The sequence below is a fragment of the Coenobita brevimanus genome, chromosome 68 (genome assembly GCF_032717465.1).
Source record: "Coenobita brevimanus isolate Jiangsu-jjx chromosome 68, ASM3271746v2, whole genome shotgun sequence".
Lineage (NCBI taxonomy): Eukaryota > Metazoa > Arthropoda > Malacostraca > Decapoda > Coenobitidae > Coenobita > Coenobita brevimanus.
In genome coordinates, this window is record NC_137021.1 from 36255969 (window position 1) to 36274430 (window position 18462).

General features: G+C 43.8%; 1 protein-coding gene across 1 annotated transcript in view; it reads right to left on the bottom strand.

Moving 5' to 3' along the window:
• LOC145405883 (putative neural-cadherin 2) overlaps nt 1-18462 on the bottom strand; it is a 482786-nt gene that overhangs the window by 111177 nt on the left and 353147 nt on the right. Inside the window, exon 9 of the mRNA XM_080277140.1 lies at nt 327-502. Within this exon, the coding sequence (XP_080133266.1) occupies nt 327-502 (176 nt within the window). The remainder of the gene's footprint in view (nt 1-326; nt 503-18462) is intronic.

Consider the following 18462-nt stretch of genomic DNA (forward strand, 5'->3'; position numbering starts at 1 on the left):
TTACTTCCCTAGTACAAGCTTTTTAAGATCGTCGAAAGTGGCAAGAATAAAATAAAATATACATCATTGCAGTGAATAGGATGAAACGAGCTATTATGACTCAAGAAATTACGAAACCACTTGCCCTATAAAATAAGTAACTAAAGGTGTTGCGGAGTAAGTGGCATTAGAGTGGTGCCCACCCACCCCCTCTGTCAGACCGACTTTAACTCACCTGGCACAGGGTCTGGGAATATCCTTACCCGTTCATCCACTTAATTCGATGTCCTCCCCCTCCCCTCTTCAGATCCATTTAATTTTAGTTATACGGGTGTTAGACCACTTACCCTATAGTAGAAGTAGTTGGAAGTGTCGTGGTCAGTGGTGGAGATCTCTAGGAGTGTTGCGTTGGAGGGGTCGGCGCTCCCCCAGGTCTCCTTCACCTCCACCTTCCACAGGGTGTGGGTCAAGCGAGGCGAGTTGTCGTTCACATCAACCAGGCGAATGATCATTGTCCCTGACCCTGCCGACACAACATACAGTAGATTTATTCGACATGAGTTAACATATTTCACAGCTTTTGCTCGGTGATGTATTTTGCCTACTGAATCTTACTGTCCTCATGTGCCTTAGTTAAAAACAGACAATGCCAATAATACAAGGATAGCATTAAAATGGGAAAATATTTAAGGTGAAATGCGATATATATATATATATATATATATATATATATATATATATATATATATATATATATATATATCATTAGCCGTTGAGGTCCACTGCAGGACTGGCCTCTCCTTACCGAAACAGGAACGATACAGCCAATGTATCTCTACGAAGTGGCTTAGGCTGTCTGGCAGAGATTGTATGTAGGGTGAGAAGTGCTTGTAAGTGTGATTGCAGTGTTGTAGTGGCTTTGTGTGTTGTCTGTGAACCAAGTGTAATCGACCCGCGCAAGCCGACTGGGTGCAAACATACTTTACAGTATGCGACACTGGTTCAACCACAGCAACCCTGGTGTCCGCCAAAGCAGTACATGGCCGGGAGAACGCTTCTAAAGTTTATTAACCTGGCGGGGCGCAAACCCTCACTCTTCAGAGTAGGGTAAAAAATGCCACAGGCGTGATGACCTTGACCTTTGACCTTTAGGGTACGTTGGGTACACCTGTGTCTCATACCTGATGACCTTGGGGTACATTGGGTACGTTGGGTACACCTGTGCCTCAGACCTGATGACCTTGACCTTTGGCCTTTAAGGTATGTTGGGTACACAGGTGCATGGCAGGTGATGAGTCAGCAGGTGCTAGGGGCCGTAGAGGTCATTGACCTTTTTGTACCCAATGACCTTGGCATGACCTTGAACCCACATCCGGAACGTATTCCCCCCCCCTTTCAGGTATTGTTGCATCACCCCCCCAAGAACATGTTATATCCTGTTTGTACACGTGACCCCCAGGTATTGTTGCGTCACCCCCACCACCACCAAGAACATGTTATATCGTGTTTGTACACGTGATCCCCGCTCCCCCCTCCCCCCCTTCCCCAGTTATTGCATCGTGTTTGGTAATCCAGGTTGAAAGATCATGTTACTTCGTGTTTGTACACGTAGGTACAAGCCTAATGCCAAACACAAGTGTCGTGGTAAGTCAGTTAGTTAACACCATTTTAATCCTCAAATCACCCCCCGCCCCCCCGAGAAACGAAGATAGTAATATATTAAACTAATTACCCATTCCTAACCCAAACTTATTTTGTATCACCTACGTAAAACTAACACCCCATAGAAATAAATACAGTAAAAAAGAAACTAACTCATTCATATCTCCAATATTGAATATTTTTTTCATCTTTTACAGGGCGCCAACCCACCCACTCACAGAACACACACACACTATCACCCATACATCAAACGAATCCCCGTGATGGTGGCATTAACCCCTCACCCGAATCTAACAGACCGACTTCTCTACATCCCAGTACAAGCGGGTATGGGGGAAATGAATGGGCAAGTGCGGCGGGGATATCAGACACGCCGGGTGATTATGTAACCCCTCCTTCCCCACCACCAGCCATACCACGACCCATACCACCACCTGGGACCAGAGAGAAAGTTCTGTTTGAAAAGGGGGAGGGTTTAAATATCAATGATGATGATGATGATGATGATGATGATGATGATGATGATGGTGATGATGAAACTCCGCAAATTCTTGAAATAGTAGAGGCGTTCGGCGGGCGTTATATTTCCATTAAATTTTCCATTCCAGAACATGAAAACCCTGACCCAATTCTGTACATTCGCCAGCATTTTCAGTATTTCACTGACATACTAAATTTAGTTTATCTGAGTCGTATACCTGAGAGGAGATCATTGAGAATTTGGGGGATGATGCCACTGATTCTCGTCAAACAGACTGACGACCAACATTATCAGCAAGCTTTATTTTATTTAATAATACCAAGCATCAATGCACTGGTAGATGAGCCAGAGGTTGTTGTACAGCACTTCCATGATTATCTCCATGAAAGACTTGAAACCGATTTGCAGTATCTGGAGGGCAGCGGGTGGGTTTTAGATGGCATTCGTTACTTCAAAGTAACGATTTGTATTCTAGAAAGGGAGAACGGTGTCGGTACTTTTATGCCTTACCCGAAGGAAGTACGTGGGAAAGAGTGGGTATTCAACCCTCCTGGCGATGACAATTGTTGCATGGTTCGATATCTCGCAGCATACCAACGTCACTTAACCAACCTTCGGGAAGAATGGTCCCACACAAAGAGAATGGTAGCCGAGTTGTGGCGTTGCAGAACGACAGTGTCGCTCGGTGATTTGAGCTTTCCAGTAGCATTTGAAAAGATCCACATTTTAGAGAGATTAAACAATTTCTCCATATACATGTACGGGTTGGAGCAAAGCGACACACGACACACAGCTTTCCTGGCGCGAAAAGGGAGCAAGAAGTATGAGAATGTAGTATATCTGCTTTTGGTTGGCAGATGGCACGTCATGCTCATCAAAGATTTCCACCAGTGGGTCAGGTGCTACACATGCCAAAAATTCCCCTTCTACTGTCGCACTTGCATGTAAGGATGTAACATTCAGGAAAACCTTAACTCCCATGAGCAGGGGTGCACAGCTGAACAGACGCTGATTTTCCCAGAACAAGGGGGAAAAAAGAGGTTCAAGAACTATGCTTACACCTACCCCCCATCTCACCTGGCATTCTTTGATTTCGAGTCGAGAATTCACGAGCATACTGACGCTGAGTATGAAATATTAGGTCTTTCTCCCATGGTAGTCTCTTCACAAACCAGTCGGGTATGCCTATCTGATTACTGATGACAGGGGGGGGGAGTTCTAGACTCACATGCATATGCCGGAGAGGACGCCGCCACCCATTTCATCAACACCATATCAGATTCCTGGGATCGTATTTGCGCGAATATCCCCCAGTATAAAATCCACTGGGACGAGGAAACCAATGCTAAATTTGCGAGACAGGACAGATGTGAACTGTTTAACAACGAGTTTACTGGGGGTCCTGATAAACATCGCCATCACAACCACCGACTGCCGTCTAATAATTACATCGGGGCATACTGCCGTCGGTGTAACCTGGCCTGTCAACTCACGCAAATGACTGATAACTTACGCTCACAACATGACGTATGATAGCTCCCTGCTCCTTAAGGAAATGGAGTGTGAAGCAGGCGACATCAGTGTGTGGTGTAAAGGCGGGACGACATTGTTAAGGGTTGACATCGGCAATATTCGCATGATGGATACCCTGGCATTTTTACAAGCCGCTTTGGGTAAACTAGCTAAGTCGCACGTGGTCGAGGGACTCCCTCTCACATACACCTGTCACATGATAGAGCACCTACCCCTCGAGGGTCAGGGGCACTTAATGACAGGCAAGGGAATATTCCCTTATGAAGCAGTGATGTCATATGAAAGTTTGAGCGAGACGGAGCTCCCCGCCAAAGAGAGATTCTACAGTCATCTAAGGCAGGAAGCCATTTCAGATGAGGAATATGCCATAGCCCAGTGTGTTTGGGATAAGTGCGGGTGCAGAGATCTCCGGGGTTACATGCTAAATTACGTCAGGTGCGATGTTGGATTCCTAGCGGATATTTTCATGCACTGGTGGGGCATTTTAAAGGGTATGTATACCATAGACCCAGTCTACTATGTCTCCCTGCCAGCATATGCTTTTGATGCCTTCCTCATGTCCTCAGGAGTAGAACTAGACCTTTTCTACGACCCAGAATTGTACCGACTGATGCTAATAACATTTTCGGGGAACTGACAACAGTTGTCAGACAGAAAATCACAGCCAGGAATAGGTTTACCGATCCTGTGGGGTTTAACCCCGCAATTGAGAAAGGGTCCTGGATTTTCTACCTGGACTATAATGCCCTCTACCCAGATGTCATGCAACAACCACTGCCAGTGGGAGATGTTCGCAAACTAACACCCGAGGAAACGAAAGATTTCCTCGATGTTGGGCTTTTGAATCACGACACCAACGGAGAAAAAGGTTACTGGATCAGGCTCACCACGAAACCCGTTCGGCCGGAAGTAGCAAGAGAAACCGATGAACTGCCCCTGGTACTGTCACAAAAAGACATAGGGCCCTCTCTCTTGTCTGACTACGGTACTGGTATTCTGCAAAGAGAGGGGCGAAAGCTCCCCAGCCACAATCGTAAACTCGTGGCCTGTCACGAAGGAAAGCACGATGCATTGTACCCCCTCCCAACGTTACAAACACAGTCGCAACTGGGGTTGGAAATTGAGAGTATTCAAGAGATTTACACCTTCAAGCAACAGCCATTCCTGAGGGATTTCATTCGCAGGAATGTCCGTGCCAGGCACCAAGCCACCAGCAAAATCAGGCAAAAGGCACTGAAGACAGCATCAAACGCCATATTTGGGAAAACGTTGGAGAATCCGGAGAAATACTCTGAAAGAACCAAGGTCGTGACAAAAGAGGCGAGATTCAAAAAGCTGATTCGGGACCCCCTTTTAAAGAGGATCGTCCGTTTGAGAGACAAGAGGGTGATATGCACTCGCAAAGACAGGAGTGTCAAAATATCCCATCCCACATCCATAGGGTTCCAAATCCTCCATCTAGCCAAGCAGAAGGTTTACGAGTTCTACTACAATGTGTCATAAAGACTTTGTATCATAAAGCAGCGACTTTGTATTTGCTTGTAGAGGCGTATATTTTAGACTTGTGGTCGAGCGGCTTTTATATCTTGTAGTAGTTTCCCCACCAGATGTCATGTAGTGACGGGAGAGGTAAAGAATAGTATGGGACTATTTTTATTTGTCTTGGAAATATTAAACAGGTATAATAGTATAAGTCCTGGGTAGCTACCTCCCTGTCTCGCTATCTCTCTCTCTCTCTCTCTGTTCTAAAGCTAATCTCCGTCTCGACCTCTCTCTAGGGTCGCTTGTCTCCTTCTAAACTCTCTTTCCTAAAATCTCGTGTAGTAGGGTGTGTGTGTCACGTATCTTCCTCATGGCAACAGAACTTTCTCACGAGAGGACTGCTGACAGCTAACTGAATCATCTCCTTACTGGCCGCTGTCGTCAGCTTTCCTCCGTGTAAGCGTTTAGCGCTGCTAAACTTCTACTTAAACACAACACCTTCTCATCATTTGACTTCCTGCTTCTATCTGTCTCTCTATCTATCTATTTATCTATCTATCTATTATGTAGTCCTATATTTGCTCGGCCGCGCGAAAATGACGTACCATCGACATTTAATAGTTATAATATATTAATACATACTACATACACATTATAATGAACTTATAAGCTAATTAAGTGAAATACATAATATTGTAAAGTAACATAATTGTATGAATATTGTATACATATATTATGCATAGTAAATAGTGATTATTCAGTAATATTACATTTTAAATAAGTTGAATACATATTGGAATAAATGCATTAAAGTAAATTATTTAACTGTAATACAGTATGTACTTGGGTTATTATAGTGAAATGCATACATGCAAGAATAAAAATAGTTTAAAATTAAGATTATTGTAAGAGTTACTAATATTTCATTTAAAGATAATGGTACTGGTCTGCCATATATGGGTCATTCTTCTTTGTGTTATTATTATTATTATTATTATTATTATTTTTTTTTTTATATATATATAATTAATACTATATACAAAATATATACACTTCATTCAGGGTGGTTAACTGTGATGTTAACTCTCCCCCCACTAAACAATGACTCCAAATTAGCAATTCTTGCATGCATTCTGTGCATGGCCAACAGCAATACTGCAACCACAATGCAGATAATTATGAAGACAGAAGGTGCTTGGCTATACACATAATATGGGTTGAACATACTCAAACTCAAATCTTCCCAGGGCTTCATTGTTTCATTGATCAGCTGCATAGTTTCAAACTTAGGTGAAGTCAACTTAATACTTGTGCTCATGTTTAAGTCCATATCAGGCAGTGGGTGGAAATGTTTGTGTGTATGGTTGAGAATGGCGTAGTGATTGATGGTGGAAAAAGTAGACATGGATGGTGTAAATACCGCACAGTAGTCTAGTGCTATGTATAATCCTGAGGCTGATGTATGAGATGGTGGTATATCTGGACAGACTATGTAAACTGATGTGTTATGAGGGAAATAAAAAAACTGCGAGTGTCCAATGCGTTGATGGTGTACAAGTTTATCTGGAGCAAAAGTGAAGTTGCAATGAAGATGAATATTGTTATTGCTGATGATAGCCATTTCACAAGGGACCGTATCAGTAGGCTGAAACGTGAAAATGTACGCAGGACAAAGATGAACAGCATGTAAGGATGTGCGGCACTTTCGCTCAATCGTTGACTCACTTGCGAAAGTGACAGTGTCTCGTCTCTTGGAGACCATGATGAGTTCGGTGTCTGTGTTGATGTTGATGATGACTAAAGTGTTGTTGTTTCTATAGGGGAAGGGGTGTATTTGGTATACTGTGAACAGGTCTTCCGTGATGAATGGTACATGAACTATCACTGATGTTGGTGTTAGTGTTGCTTCCAAGTACGGGTAATATTGCATAAATTCCCTACTGCGGAACAATGGCTTCAATTTATGTGTATGTACGCCTTGACTAACTATCTGACGTAGCTCATGAACTGGGAGTAAGTCATTTGTGATCTTGCCATCACCAGCATTCGAAATTCCTTGCATAAGTGCCCTGAAATGATCTCTAGTGTTCTCTAATTGTAGTAGAATCGTGTCAATATGTTCTGTGATGATGGAGAAGTGCTGGAAAAGGGTAACGTTACCCTCCAAGTTATTTATTTTATCTATACTCTCGAGAGCTACGTTTTCTGCTTGTTTCAGATTTTTCACAATTGTTTTCATTGCTGAGTTCTGTCCTGTGATGAATTTATCTTGGTATGTTAGTACCTGAGCTATCTTATTAAATTTTTTGTTTATTTCTTTAAGGTCATCCTCTGTAGCCAATCCAAAGATGTTCCCAAGAATTGCGCCGCCCAGATCGAACAAACCGCGCTTTTGGCGAGTACGTGTGATGTTGTTCCTGTCGCTCAGCACCTCTGTTCCAGAAGATGGGAGATCTTGGATCATGACGAGCATAGTTGACTTCGCCTGTTCTAGTTTCCATTTCGCTAACTTCACCATTTCATCCACTTCCTTGGTGATATGTGATTGTGAAACATAATTCCCTATCTTGAAGTCCAGAGTTCGCATCGGCGTCGCAAGTCTTTCTATATAAGTAGGTAAGTCATACAAGTAATCTAGACTTATTTCAGTACTCATGACATCCTTGACGATTGTAGTCGTGGCCGTTGGAGCTATGAGGCATCCTTGTCGTAATATATGCTTGGGGTCTAGGTGCGCATATACTCTTACTATGTATAGGAGAATCCATAGCATAAGTCCCTTCATCGTAACCTACCGAAAAAAAAAATCTATTAATTTCCTATAAAGCTGTGGTTGATGATAGTGATGATGTGCGTTACGGTTGGCTGTTATTTCATTTATAGAAGGAGTTTAAATCGATATTTAATTCTCGTAAATGATGTACTGTAGATTTCATTGGAATAGTTGCACCTATGTTCGATTGTTTGGTATATGACCTTAATTTCTTTTTGTAATCATTGTTGTGTTCTTGCTTGGTTTCTTGAGGTACGTTCACCTGTTCGGTTGTATCCGAGGCTGAATAATTATGTGATAATTCCCTTGAAACTCGTTTTAAATGGTCAATATGAACTTGTTTTTCCTCGCCACTTGAAAGTGACTTAATTAAAACTTTGTTTGCCTTTATGTTAATTACTCTGTATGGGCCCTCAAATTTAGGGGATAATTTATTGTCTCTCGTATGAATGACTCCGTAAACAATGTCTCCTAAGCTGATAGGTGAATCTTTTGCCTTTTTGTTAAATGCCTCCGTCATTTCTTCCTTGGACATCGTTAATTGTTTTTGCACTCTTTTGTGTATGTCCTGGAATTCACGTAAACGGAGTTTAGAGTAATCATCGTAATTGTATATAGGCATGCTGTCACCTTCTAGGAGCTCATATGGTAATTTTTTATCTGTGCCATATATAATGAAATGTGGTGTGTCACCAATGGATTTATTTATAGACCCATTAATGGAGGCCTCTACTCTGGGAATCCAATCATCCCAGCTTGCATAATTTTCACTGAGAATGTGTCGTAGCACATCTAATACCTTTTTATTTTGTCTCTCTACCAACCCATTCGATGCTGGGTGATAGGCCAAAACGTTAACCTTTTTAATGTTGTATTGTTTACATATTTCTTGTAAGATCTCAGAATTAAATTCTCCTCCATTATCACTTATTGAAGATCTCTTGATAATTCTAGTGGTGTGTTGATGGACGATATTACTCAGGAAACTCCATGGCCTGGTATTTGTAGTGGTTAACGGCTGTCCCAGGCAAACCTCAACATAGAACGTCGAATTTCCAACTTAACTGTGAAAATAAGTGAATATGAGTAGGAGCTATGTGAATAATGAGTAATGAGTAGTGGGTGAGAAGTGCCTGGTGTCCGTCACACGTTGCTTGGCATGGCAGACTCGCGTTGTGATGTCATCTCAGCACATGGTGACGTCGGCTTCCCACACTGGTAGCTGTGGTGAGTGAATGAGTAGCGATGAGTAACTTGAGTGAAGACGAGTGAGTAAGATGAGTTGTAAATCGTGTCTCACTCTTCGTTTGTTTGTTCCCTTTATTCTATGTGGAAGTTTTCTCTGTCCTTTTCTCTAGTGATTTATTCGTTGTGGGACGAAGACTGCCGCTACTTGTAGGTGCGTGTAGAAGATTATACAGACGACGTAGAGTTGTTAATTGTAGTTGATTGTAGATGGCTGTAGTTGATTGTAGATGGCTGTAGACTTTGTAGAACTGAAGCTAACCTTGTAGTCTCGGTTGCTTTTGTAGAAATTTGCTTTTTAATTCGGAGACGATGTCCGCAGATTTGCTGGTTTGTCGTTAAGCTACTTGCAAGGCGTCGAGTGATCTCTTGACCTCTGCATCAGCGTAATGATCTGGGAGACGGAGGGGGCAGGAGCTGATATTGTTGGTTGTTGTCAATCTTGATATTTTGTAGGAATTTAATGTTGATTCGTAGACGAGGTTCGTATACGTTCGCTGCCACCAAATGTCATAAAGACTTTGTATCATAAAGCAGCGACTTTGTATTTGCTTGTAGAGGCGTATATTTTAGACTTGTGGTCGAGCGGCTTTTATATCTTGTAGTAGTTTCCCCACCAGATGTCATGTAGTGACGGGAGAGGTAAAGAATAGTATGGGACTATTTTTATTTGTCTTGGAAATATTAAACAGGTATAATAGTATAAGTCCTGGGTAGCTACCTCCCTGTCTCGCTATCTCTCTCTCTCTCTCTCTGTTCTAAAGCTAATCTCCGTCTCGACCTCTCTCTAGGGTCGCTTGTCTCCTTCTAAACTCTCTTTCCTAAAATCTCGTGTAGTAGGGTGTGTGTGTCACGTATCTTCCTCATGGCAACAGAACTTTCTCACGAGAGGACTGCTGACAGCTAACTGAATCATCTCCTTACTGGCCGCTGTCGTCAGCTTTCCTCCGTGTAAGCGTTTAGCGCTGCTCGCTTCTCGCAAACACAACACCTTCTCATCATTTGACTTCCTGCTTCTATCTGTCTCTCTATCTATCTATTTATCTATCTATCTATTATGTAGTCCTATAAATGTACTGAAGGAAATTTATGGTGATAGGGTAGAACTCGCCTACCACGACACAGACAGCTACAACTTTCTGCTGAAGGAGGTGGATGACATTTTCGAAGAAATGAAAAAACCACCGCTATGTGACTGGATGGATTTTTCAAACTTCGACCCGACACACCCTCTTTTTGATCCATTGCGGAAGGGACACTTGGGGTACCTCAAGAGTGAGGTGGGGAACAGAATCATAAAGGAGGGGATTTTTCTCAAACCCAAGAGTTACAGCCTGCTGTTGGCAATGAGTCTTCCTTTAAATGCAGCAAAGGCCTCCCTGAACATCACATCAGGAATCCCTGCAAGGAGGTGCAGATACAGAGTACTGTAATGTTTACAGCATCAGAAACATTAACGGGCAGGTTTGCACAACGGCCATACGAAAGCGGAGCCTGTCTTCGCTTGATGACAAGTGGTATTATGTTAATTGCACTCGCTGGCGTATGGTCACCATGATATACCCCCCTGTACCCCCAACCCACCACCACCAGCTCCAGCACCAGCACCACCAGCACCACAGATCCCAACACTTCCCCCCAGAGGGGAAACCCTGTGGAATGAGACAGTGCAATGATACAGATGGTTACCACCACCACCACCACAGTCGGGAGGGGGGAGGAGGTAATACATAATAATCTTCCTCCCTCCAAATCGAGGCAGTCGATTGAACAAAGTTAGGGCAGGTGGGTAGGCAGCAGGGTGATGAGTATGGAGCACGTGCGTTATGTATCCGCGGGGTTACTCGTGGCGGGGTACAGCAACAGTGGTAAATCTGAATACCAAATACCAGAGTAAATTTTATAAAATCATTATTTCAGGAGTTGATAACCACCCTTTGCAGCCTAATCCCGAAATATCCCCTAAACTCGAACTGCAGGAAGGTATAATTAATATTTTTGAGGAGGTTGATGGATCGGTAGATGAAAGGGGGATTCTATACGTCCTCGATAATTTATTCTTTGCTGCTTTGGAAGATAAGACTGTCTTGAAATCTTACACCAGGGGAAGACACGACAATAACAGTGTTATCCTCATAACCCAGAATCTTTTTGCGTGTGGGAAGTACTCCAGGGATATAAGTTTAAATGCGAGTCACTTTGTTCTTCACAAGATGCATGATTTGAACCAGATTGAAACTTTAGGGAGACAGCTGTTTGGGAAGGCGGGCTCCAGGCAGGTGGTGGACATTTATAAGAGAGCAACTAAGGAGAGCTACGGGTATTTGCTCATAGACGTTGCCCCCAGCACACCCGATTATTTAACCTTCAGATCCCGAGTTGTTGGACCAGACCCCAAAATTGTTTACCAATGGAAACCATAAATGTGATGCTGAAAAGACTATACGAAGACACTGATTAGCCTTCAGCGTATGGGAGCGTGCAGAAATTATACCAAGTCGCTAAGGGCTTGAACCCGAGCATCACAATGAAAATGGTAAAATTTTTCTTAGAGGGAAATAGAGCCTATACCCTCCATTACCTAACCAAAAAAAAGTTTCCTCGTCTCAGAGTACTGGCTCCTAAACATAAAGTTCTCCTAGCATGCAATTTGTGTGATATGAGTTGGTTAGCAAAGTTTAATAAAGGCATTCGTTACCTGTTAGTCTGCATCGACGTATTTAGCCGGTTTGCTAAAGTTGTGCCCTTAAAGAATAAATCTAGTCATTCGGTCACCGGAGCTTTTAAACAGGTTCTGGAGAGCAAGGATTTTAAAGGAGTAAGCCGCCTTTTCTGCGACAGAGGCACCAAATTTACCAATGTGCACCTGCAGAAGTACCTAGCACCTCGGGGCATTCGGGCCTATAGCACATCATCCCAAGAGATAAAGAGCTCACCAGCCGAGCGCTTCATACGAACTCTGAAAGGTAAAATATATCGATATTTAATGGCGAGTAACACGCAGACGTATAGCACCGCCCTACATGAGTTGGTGGAAGGCTATAATAATACCCCACATAGAGGACTAACATCAGGTCAGACACCTAAGAAAGTGCATTCAATGAAAGCCGCTCGTTCATTCAGGCATCAGTCCAGGAAAATGTTTAAATCCCCGAGGTCCGGTGTTCCCCCCACCACTTTACCGCTAACCCCGGGGCGTGCGGTGCGTATTGAAGGAGCCAGCTGCTCGTCCAAATTCAACAGAGGAAATCATGTGCAAAACACTGAAGAGGTCTTCGTTATAGATAACGTTGTGCGTCAGCAGGATTTACACACGTACCGGTTGAAAGATTTAAAGAACTAACCTATACACAGGGTATTTCATAGGGGAGAATTAGTACCCGTATCCATACCGGAGACATTCCCAGTGAGGGTCATTCGTTTGTGTACTCGGAGAGGGAAAAAAGAATATTTGGTCAGGTGGGTCGGGTATCATGAATCCGAAAATTCGTGGATTGTAGCCAAAGATCATCAAAATATGTAACATGCCGTCCTCCCTCCTCCTTAAGAGACACAGTGAGATTATACTGTTCCTTCAGCGCCTGAAACCCTGGCTAAGAGCGAAATTTATAGCCTCTCTCTCCAAACCGCATATCGATACCATTTCCGAGTTGTTCAGCAACTTTCTGAGAGGAAATCTCACCCGAGATCCGAGGATTGTGAAAAAAAGTCAAGAAATTCGGAAAGGAGCTCAAGGCAGTAGCGTGTAAAAGAACGGGGGTTAAATCCAAGAAACGCATCCTTTTGAAACCAAAGAGAGGGGCAATTTTGAGTGTGCTATTGCCCCTGGCTGCTTCCCTCATCAGTGGGTTAGTAACGCGATGATAAAAGAATATCTTTTGATCCCAAGACCCAAGGCCAAAAGTTTCTTATCCACAATTTTTAAAAAATCTGACATCAGCCCACCCCTGCGAAAAAAACTCTCCACCCCACAACCCCGTTTCTCCCTCCCTTAAAAAAAAAGTAAAAGTCGGGAACCCCCCCCTGCGGCACTTACTCCGCCTGTACTCTCCCCCGAGTCATCGGGATTACACCAATTCTCTTCTCTCAATGTTTGAAAATGCACCAGGGGTGGAATGGGACACCTCTGGAAATTTAATCTCACCAGTGTCAGGGGAAAATATCCTTGAAATAATATCTGTGCTGGGTATGCCCAAAGCCCCCCATCGCACCCTCGGTTTGGATATCCCGCGCCTTAAGATGTTACTAGATACCACCAACATTCCCCTGAAGTTTTTGAAAAATGCAAGCTTAAAGGCAAAGCTGAGTAAGGGCGGGAGTCGAATGTCATTAGGCAGCAGTTGGGTGCCTTACTGTTAACCGCCCCAAGCCCCAAGCCCCTCCCACAGGATACCCTGCCCCGCCCCCAACCCCGCCCCACCGAATGTGCTGTGGATAAAAGCCCCCACTGAACCCCCAGGTCCCATCACACTTCGCCTTACCATGGACACTCACCCACTCAAACTTAGGGCATCGTCCCACCTGGCGGACGAAGATTACAGGAAGAAGAATTGCTGTCTCGTGGTGGGGTTAGATTCTACTGCCTGCAATGCCTTTGGCTACATGAAGGACCTGAAGAAGAAAGATCCCCAGCTCAACTTCTTCAAAAGCCGCCAACGTCTGTACAACTTAAACCATTGTACCAGAGAATGCCGCATCAAGCCGGGGAGTCTTTGCCTTGTCGAAAACATCAACGAGGATCCCTGGTTTTCTGGATTTGTGGTGCAGTACGGCATTGGATACCCCACAGAAGACAAAGAAATGTCCAAGTATTACATCCGCCACTCGTCCAACGCAGATTATGTCGAGGGACTGAGGAGCGATACTCGAGAGAACCGCCAACAGTATTTTACCGAGGCCCTGGGGTGACTGACTGGTTTTCTCAAGTCCAGGAAGAACGATCTGCGAACACTGGTGTTTTCTGTGAACAGCGGTAGTTGTGTGAAGAAACTCAACAGGAAACAAGAGTTTGCCGAACACTATCTTCCACTGATTCGCAAGGTTGCAGAAGATGTGCGCCAGGATGGTATAGAAGTGTTGTTAACTTCCCCCTCGGAAAACTTCCTCCAGGATGTGCGTCTGTATGCGCAATATCTCAAAATCGTGAAGGAGGCCACTGTTGGGGAAACAGAAAGTGATGAAGATGAAATGTGTACAGCCACCACCACCGACGCCGCAGGTGAAGAGGAAGAGGAAGTGGAAATGGAAGAGGAAGAGGAAGAAGAAGAAGAAGAAGAAGAGGGGATGGAATTTACTAAGGCCAGCCAGAGAATGGACGACGTGGTGGATATTGAAGGTGAAAACGAAATGACGGAGGAGGACAGTAAGAAACGGAAGTCGGACTGCAGTGATAATGATGATGATGATGATCCCCTTCCCCAGGAACGGAAGAAGAAGACGAAGAAGAAGAAAACAGGTAGTAGTCATTAACTCACTGTACCCACCCCAATAATAAAAAAAAAAATTGAAGCTGTATATATATTTATACCCCTCTATGTTTAGGTCTGGAGTTATTCTAAGGTGTGAAGCACAATGCAGAGGTCTGATACGTACGTGTTTCTGAGCAGCTATGGTAACTGGGACGTATTCCCACATAACCAAAATCACTCCTTTGAAAATAAACTATTTCCCTCTCTTCATCTTGATCCGACTAGAGAACACGAAGTTGGGTTAATAAACATTGTTTACCCATCAAAACAATATGCCTAAATTAAAGATAACCCCGACAGCGGGATAGCATTTTATGGTATCAAACCGAATGATAACACCGAACACGAGTTCTTTGTTTACACTCCTAGGTCAGACCTATATCACGACGATGTGAAATTCGCCATCAGGGTCTTGAACAGAGAGATATCCAATGACTTAAAGAGAGGGATGAAGAATCTTTACCAAAAATACTTCGACGAGAAGGGGCTCTTTGAATATTCCCTGCGTTTTGACAGAGTTATTGTGTATTGGAAAGAGGGAATATGTAACCCACACGACGTATATTGCACCATTAAACTGAAGTTGGGGTACAGATTGGCAAAGTTCCTAGGGTTTGAACAAGGTGAAACATTAACAGTATACAAGCCCTCTGACTTAAGAGTACCTACAACAACAACAGTATGGAGGGGATCGGGAGAGGGGGAGGCGGCTGTGGCAGTGGCGGCAGCGGCAGCGGAAGCACCGACGGAGGCACCGGCGGAGGCAGAGGTGCGACGCGCCCGAAGAAGCATTCCCTCGGAGGAGGATTCCGGGCGTAAGCCTCAATATGCACCCAACCCACCACTAAGACGCAGTTTTGCTACTGCAGTGTATGTGTATACAGATATTATTGAAAGAAGTAATTTTGGTAATCAGTTTGTAAATATTTTCAATATCTTTGCCCTACCATCCTCCGCAGCGAAAAATGATAGTGCAGTCGTTTACAAGAAAGTCTCCTCACATCACACTGAATCCATAGCCATAAAATTAACAGATGAAAATGGGAAGCCCGTTTACTTCCAAAGAGACCAGAGCGTCACATGCGTCTTACATTTTAGATCCAAATAAGTACTATTCCTTCTGACATATTTCATCAGTGCCGCCCCACCGCCCTCAGAATGAAGATGCCATTTCACCCACCCAGCGAGTAACATTTCCTCAAATTATTTGTCGAGCCCCCTCCCAGGGGCTCACTGACCGATGTTAAATATTTTAAACCCTCTCCGCGAAGAACGGGGATATTCGGATTGCTGGCGGGGCTGGCTAAAAAAGCCGCCCCTTTTCTCGTTAAAAAAGCTCTCCCCTCTGGGTTAAATCTCATTCAGAATGTAGCGGATGATGTTTTAGCTGACAAAAATTTCAAGTCATCGTTAAAGCAACACGGGATCAAAGCAGTACAGGAGGTGCGAGATAAAGTCATGTCGGGGGCGAGTAAAAGGAAAAAAAGGGGGTGACACTGAAACCACCTAACCGAAAGAGGGTGAAAGGAACACGAAGGAAAACGAAACTATCTCAGGAAAGAAATGCAAAGCAGAGAAAAACTGTGAAGAGGCAACACCCTCACGTATTCGACGTTATATAAGCTTCACCATGCAAAAAAGTGTCTCAGTGTACCCGCCGGTTGCATCATGGCAAGTTACCCACGATGGGGGGAGCATTTCCCCGACTCGCAATATGTAGCCACTGTGGTTGATAGCTTTCCTCGTGTCGACCGACATCGTCAGGTCGAATCCAGTATTTCTAATAAATATATTACCCATCTATTACCACTCAACCTACCACCATCCGGTGGAAAACTGACTGACCCTTATTTGGAGTACAAGATACCACTCAGTTCTGATTTTACTGATATTTCAAGCTTACTCATTGAGATCTCTCTCTCCATAACTAAAGAAGACAGAAACACGCCTCTAGACGACAGTGATCACGTCATGTTTGCTAACGGGATTGCTAATACAGTATTTCAAGCAGTGCAGATTTTCTTGGGGGGAACAACAGTCGAAAACCAACCGTATCATCCTATCAAAAGCTACATTAAATTCTTACGACAATGACCCCCGGAAAAGCCGATAGTTTGGCCAGGGTCGGGGTTTCCACGCAGATGGTCTGCTTTCTTCCAAAAAGAAGCTGTGCCAAGAGAATCATTTCACGGAGGCGAGTGCACAAGAAAAAGCTATTTTGGCTCAGATCAGACAGGGGGTCCTGCACGTGATGTTCCCTTTATCGGTCAATGTTTCCTCGTGTAAAAGTTATTTACCCAGTAACCTGGACATGACGCTCAGATTAGAACTGGCCGACAAAAAATTTGTGCTGCAGTCGCCCAAGACAGACGTTAAATTTCAGTATCAAATAAACTCCGTCAAATTATGGGTCACGAGAGTTAAACCCCACACCTCGGCTCTCCTTGCCTAAGAAAAAACATTTCTGGCCAAAGGTTTTTTGGACATCCTCTTCTCTAAAACTCTGTATAAATCGTACATCTTAGGTAGAAACGAGACGCACATTGTGATGGAAAATGTATGGGGTGAAGTACTACCAGAAAAGATGTATATGGTGATGATGGACCTTCAGTCTTTTCAGGGCGAATGGAAGAAAAACCCTCTATATTTCCGGCACCTTGATGTCTCCAACATCAGTATTCACGTCAACGGAACGGCGGCATATACTATCAAGACTGAATTCCCCCATTAATATGCCCAGTTATACTACACCACACTGGCTAGTTTGGGGTTCGAAAATGAGGGCTTAATAAAGTACGAGGATTTTCTAGAGGGGAGGACAGTGAGTGTGTTTTCCTTCGTACCCGAACAATTACACGACACTGTCCCTGTGCAGAAAGATGCAAACCTGAGAATCGAATTGAGTTTTGAGGGAATCGGATTCAAGTAATAACGTGATTTTACTTTTCGGTGAAACACACGGCACTATCAGAGTTAACTACGATAGGTCAGTACAGGTGGATGTGAGAGCTTAATTCCCCCTAACAAAGTATGAATTCCCACGACATTACGTGGGTTTTGAAAGATAATCTGGGGTGCGAGGTTAAGTTTTTGGGTGTATTTAGTGCTGATGAGGTGGGTAAAATGGACTTTCGTAGCTACGCCAGTGACAGGCCGTATTTATTCATAGCTAATACTTTACCCAGTAATACCTATAGTTTGGGGCACTGGGTTGTGTTTCATGTGGATACAAAAATCAAGCAATTCTATGTGTTCGATTCATATGGCTTGAACCCTCGAGTATATACATAGTATTTTAATAAATTTATTGATAAACATCCTGGGTATACACTGCACTATAACAAGAAAAGGTTACAGCAAGAAAATTCGTATGTGTGTGGGTTATACGCTGTACACGCATCAACACTGATCACGAATAAAGGCCTCCATTACTTTATCAGTGACATCATTCGTAACTGGTCATCTAAAGATCATCGCTCCAATGACAGAAAAATAGTTAGATTGACCAATATCCACACGATACCTAGTTACTGTCATCGAACATTCTGCCCGTACATTACATTCCGTGAGTGTCAAAAATTTTATTGTTAATGACTCACTCAGCATTGCCCTACCGTGACATTCCTCTCTCCCCTGCCACGCCGCGCCACACCACCACACACACACACACACACACACACACACCCTACCCCGCGTGAAGACGAGCTAAGAGCTAAGTCGCTCATTAAATATTTCCCGCTCCCTCCCTCTCTGCACCACCACCACCACCGGCTGGCTATATAACCACACAAGCCACCTCGTCAGTAAACAGTTTCCTGCGAGTGTGAAGGAGGGCTTCC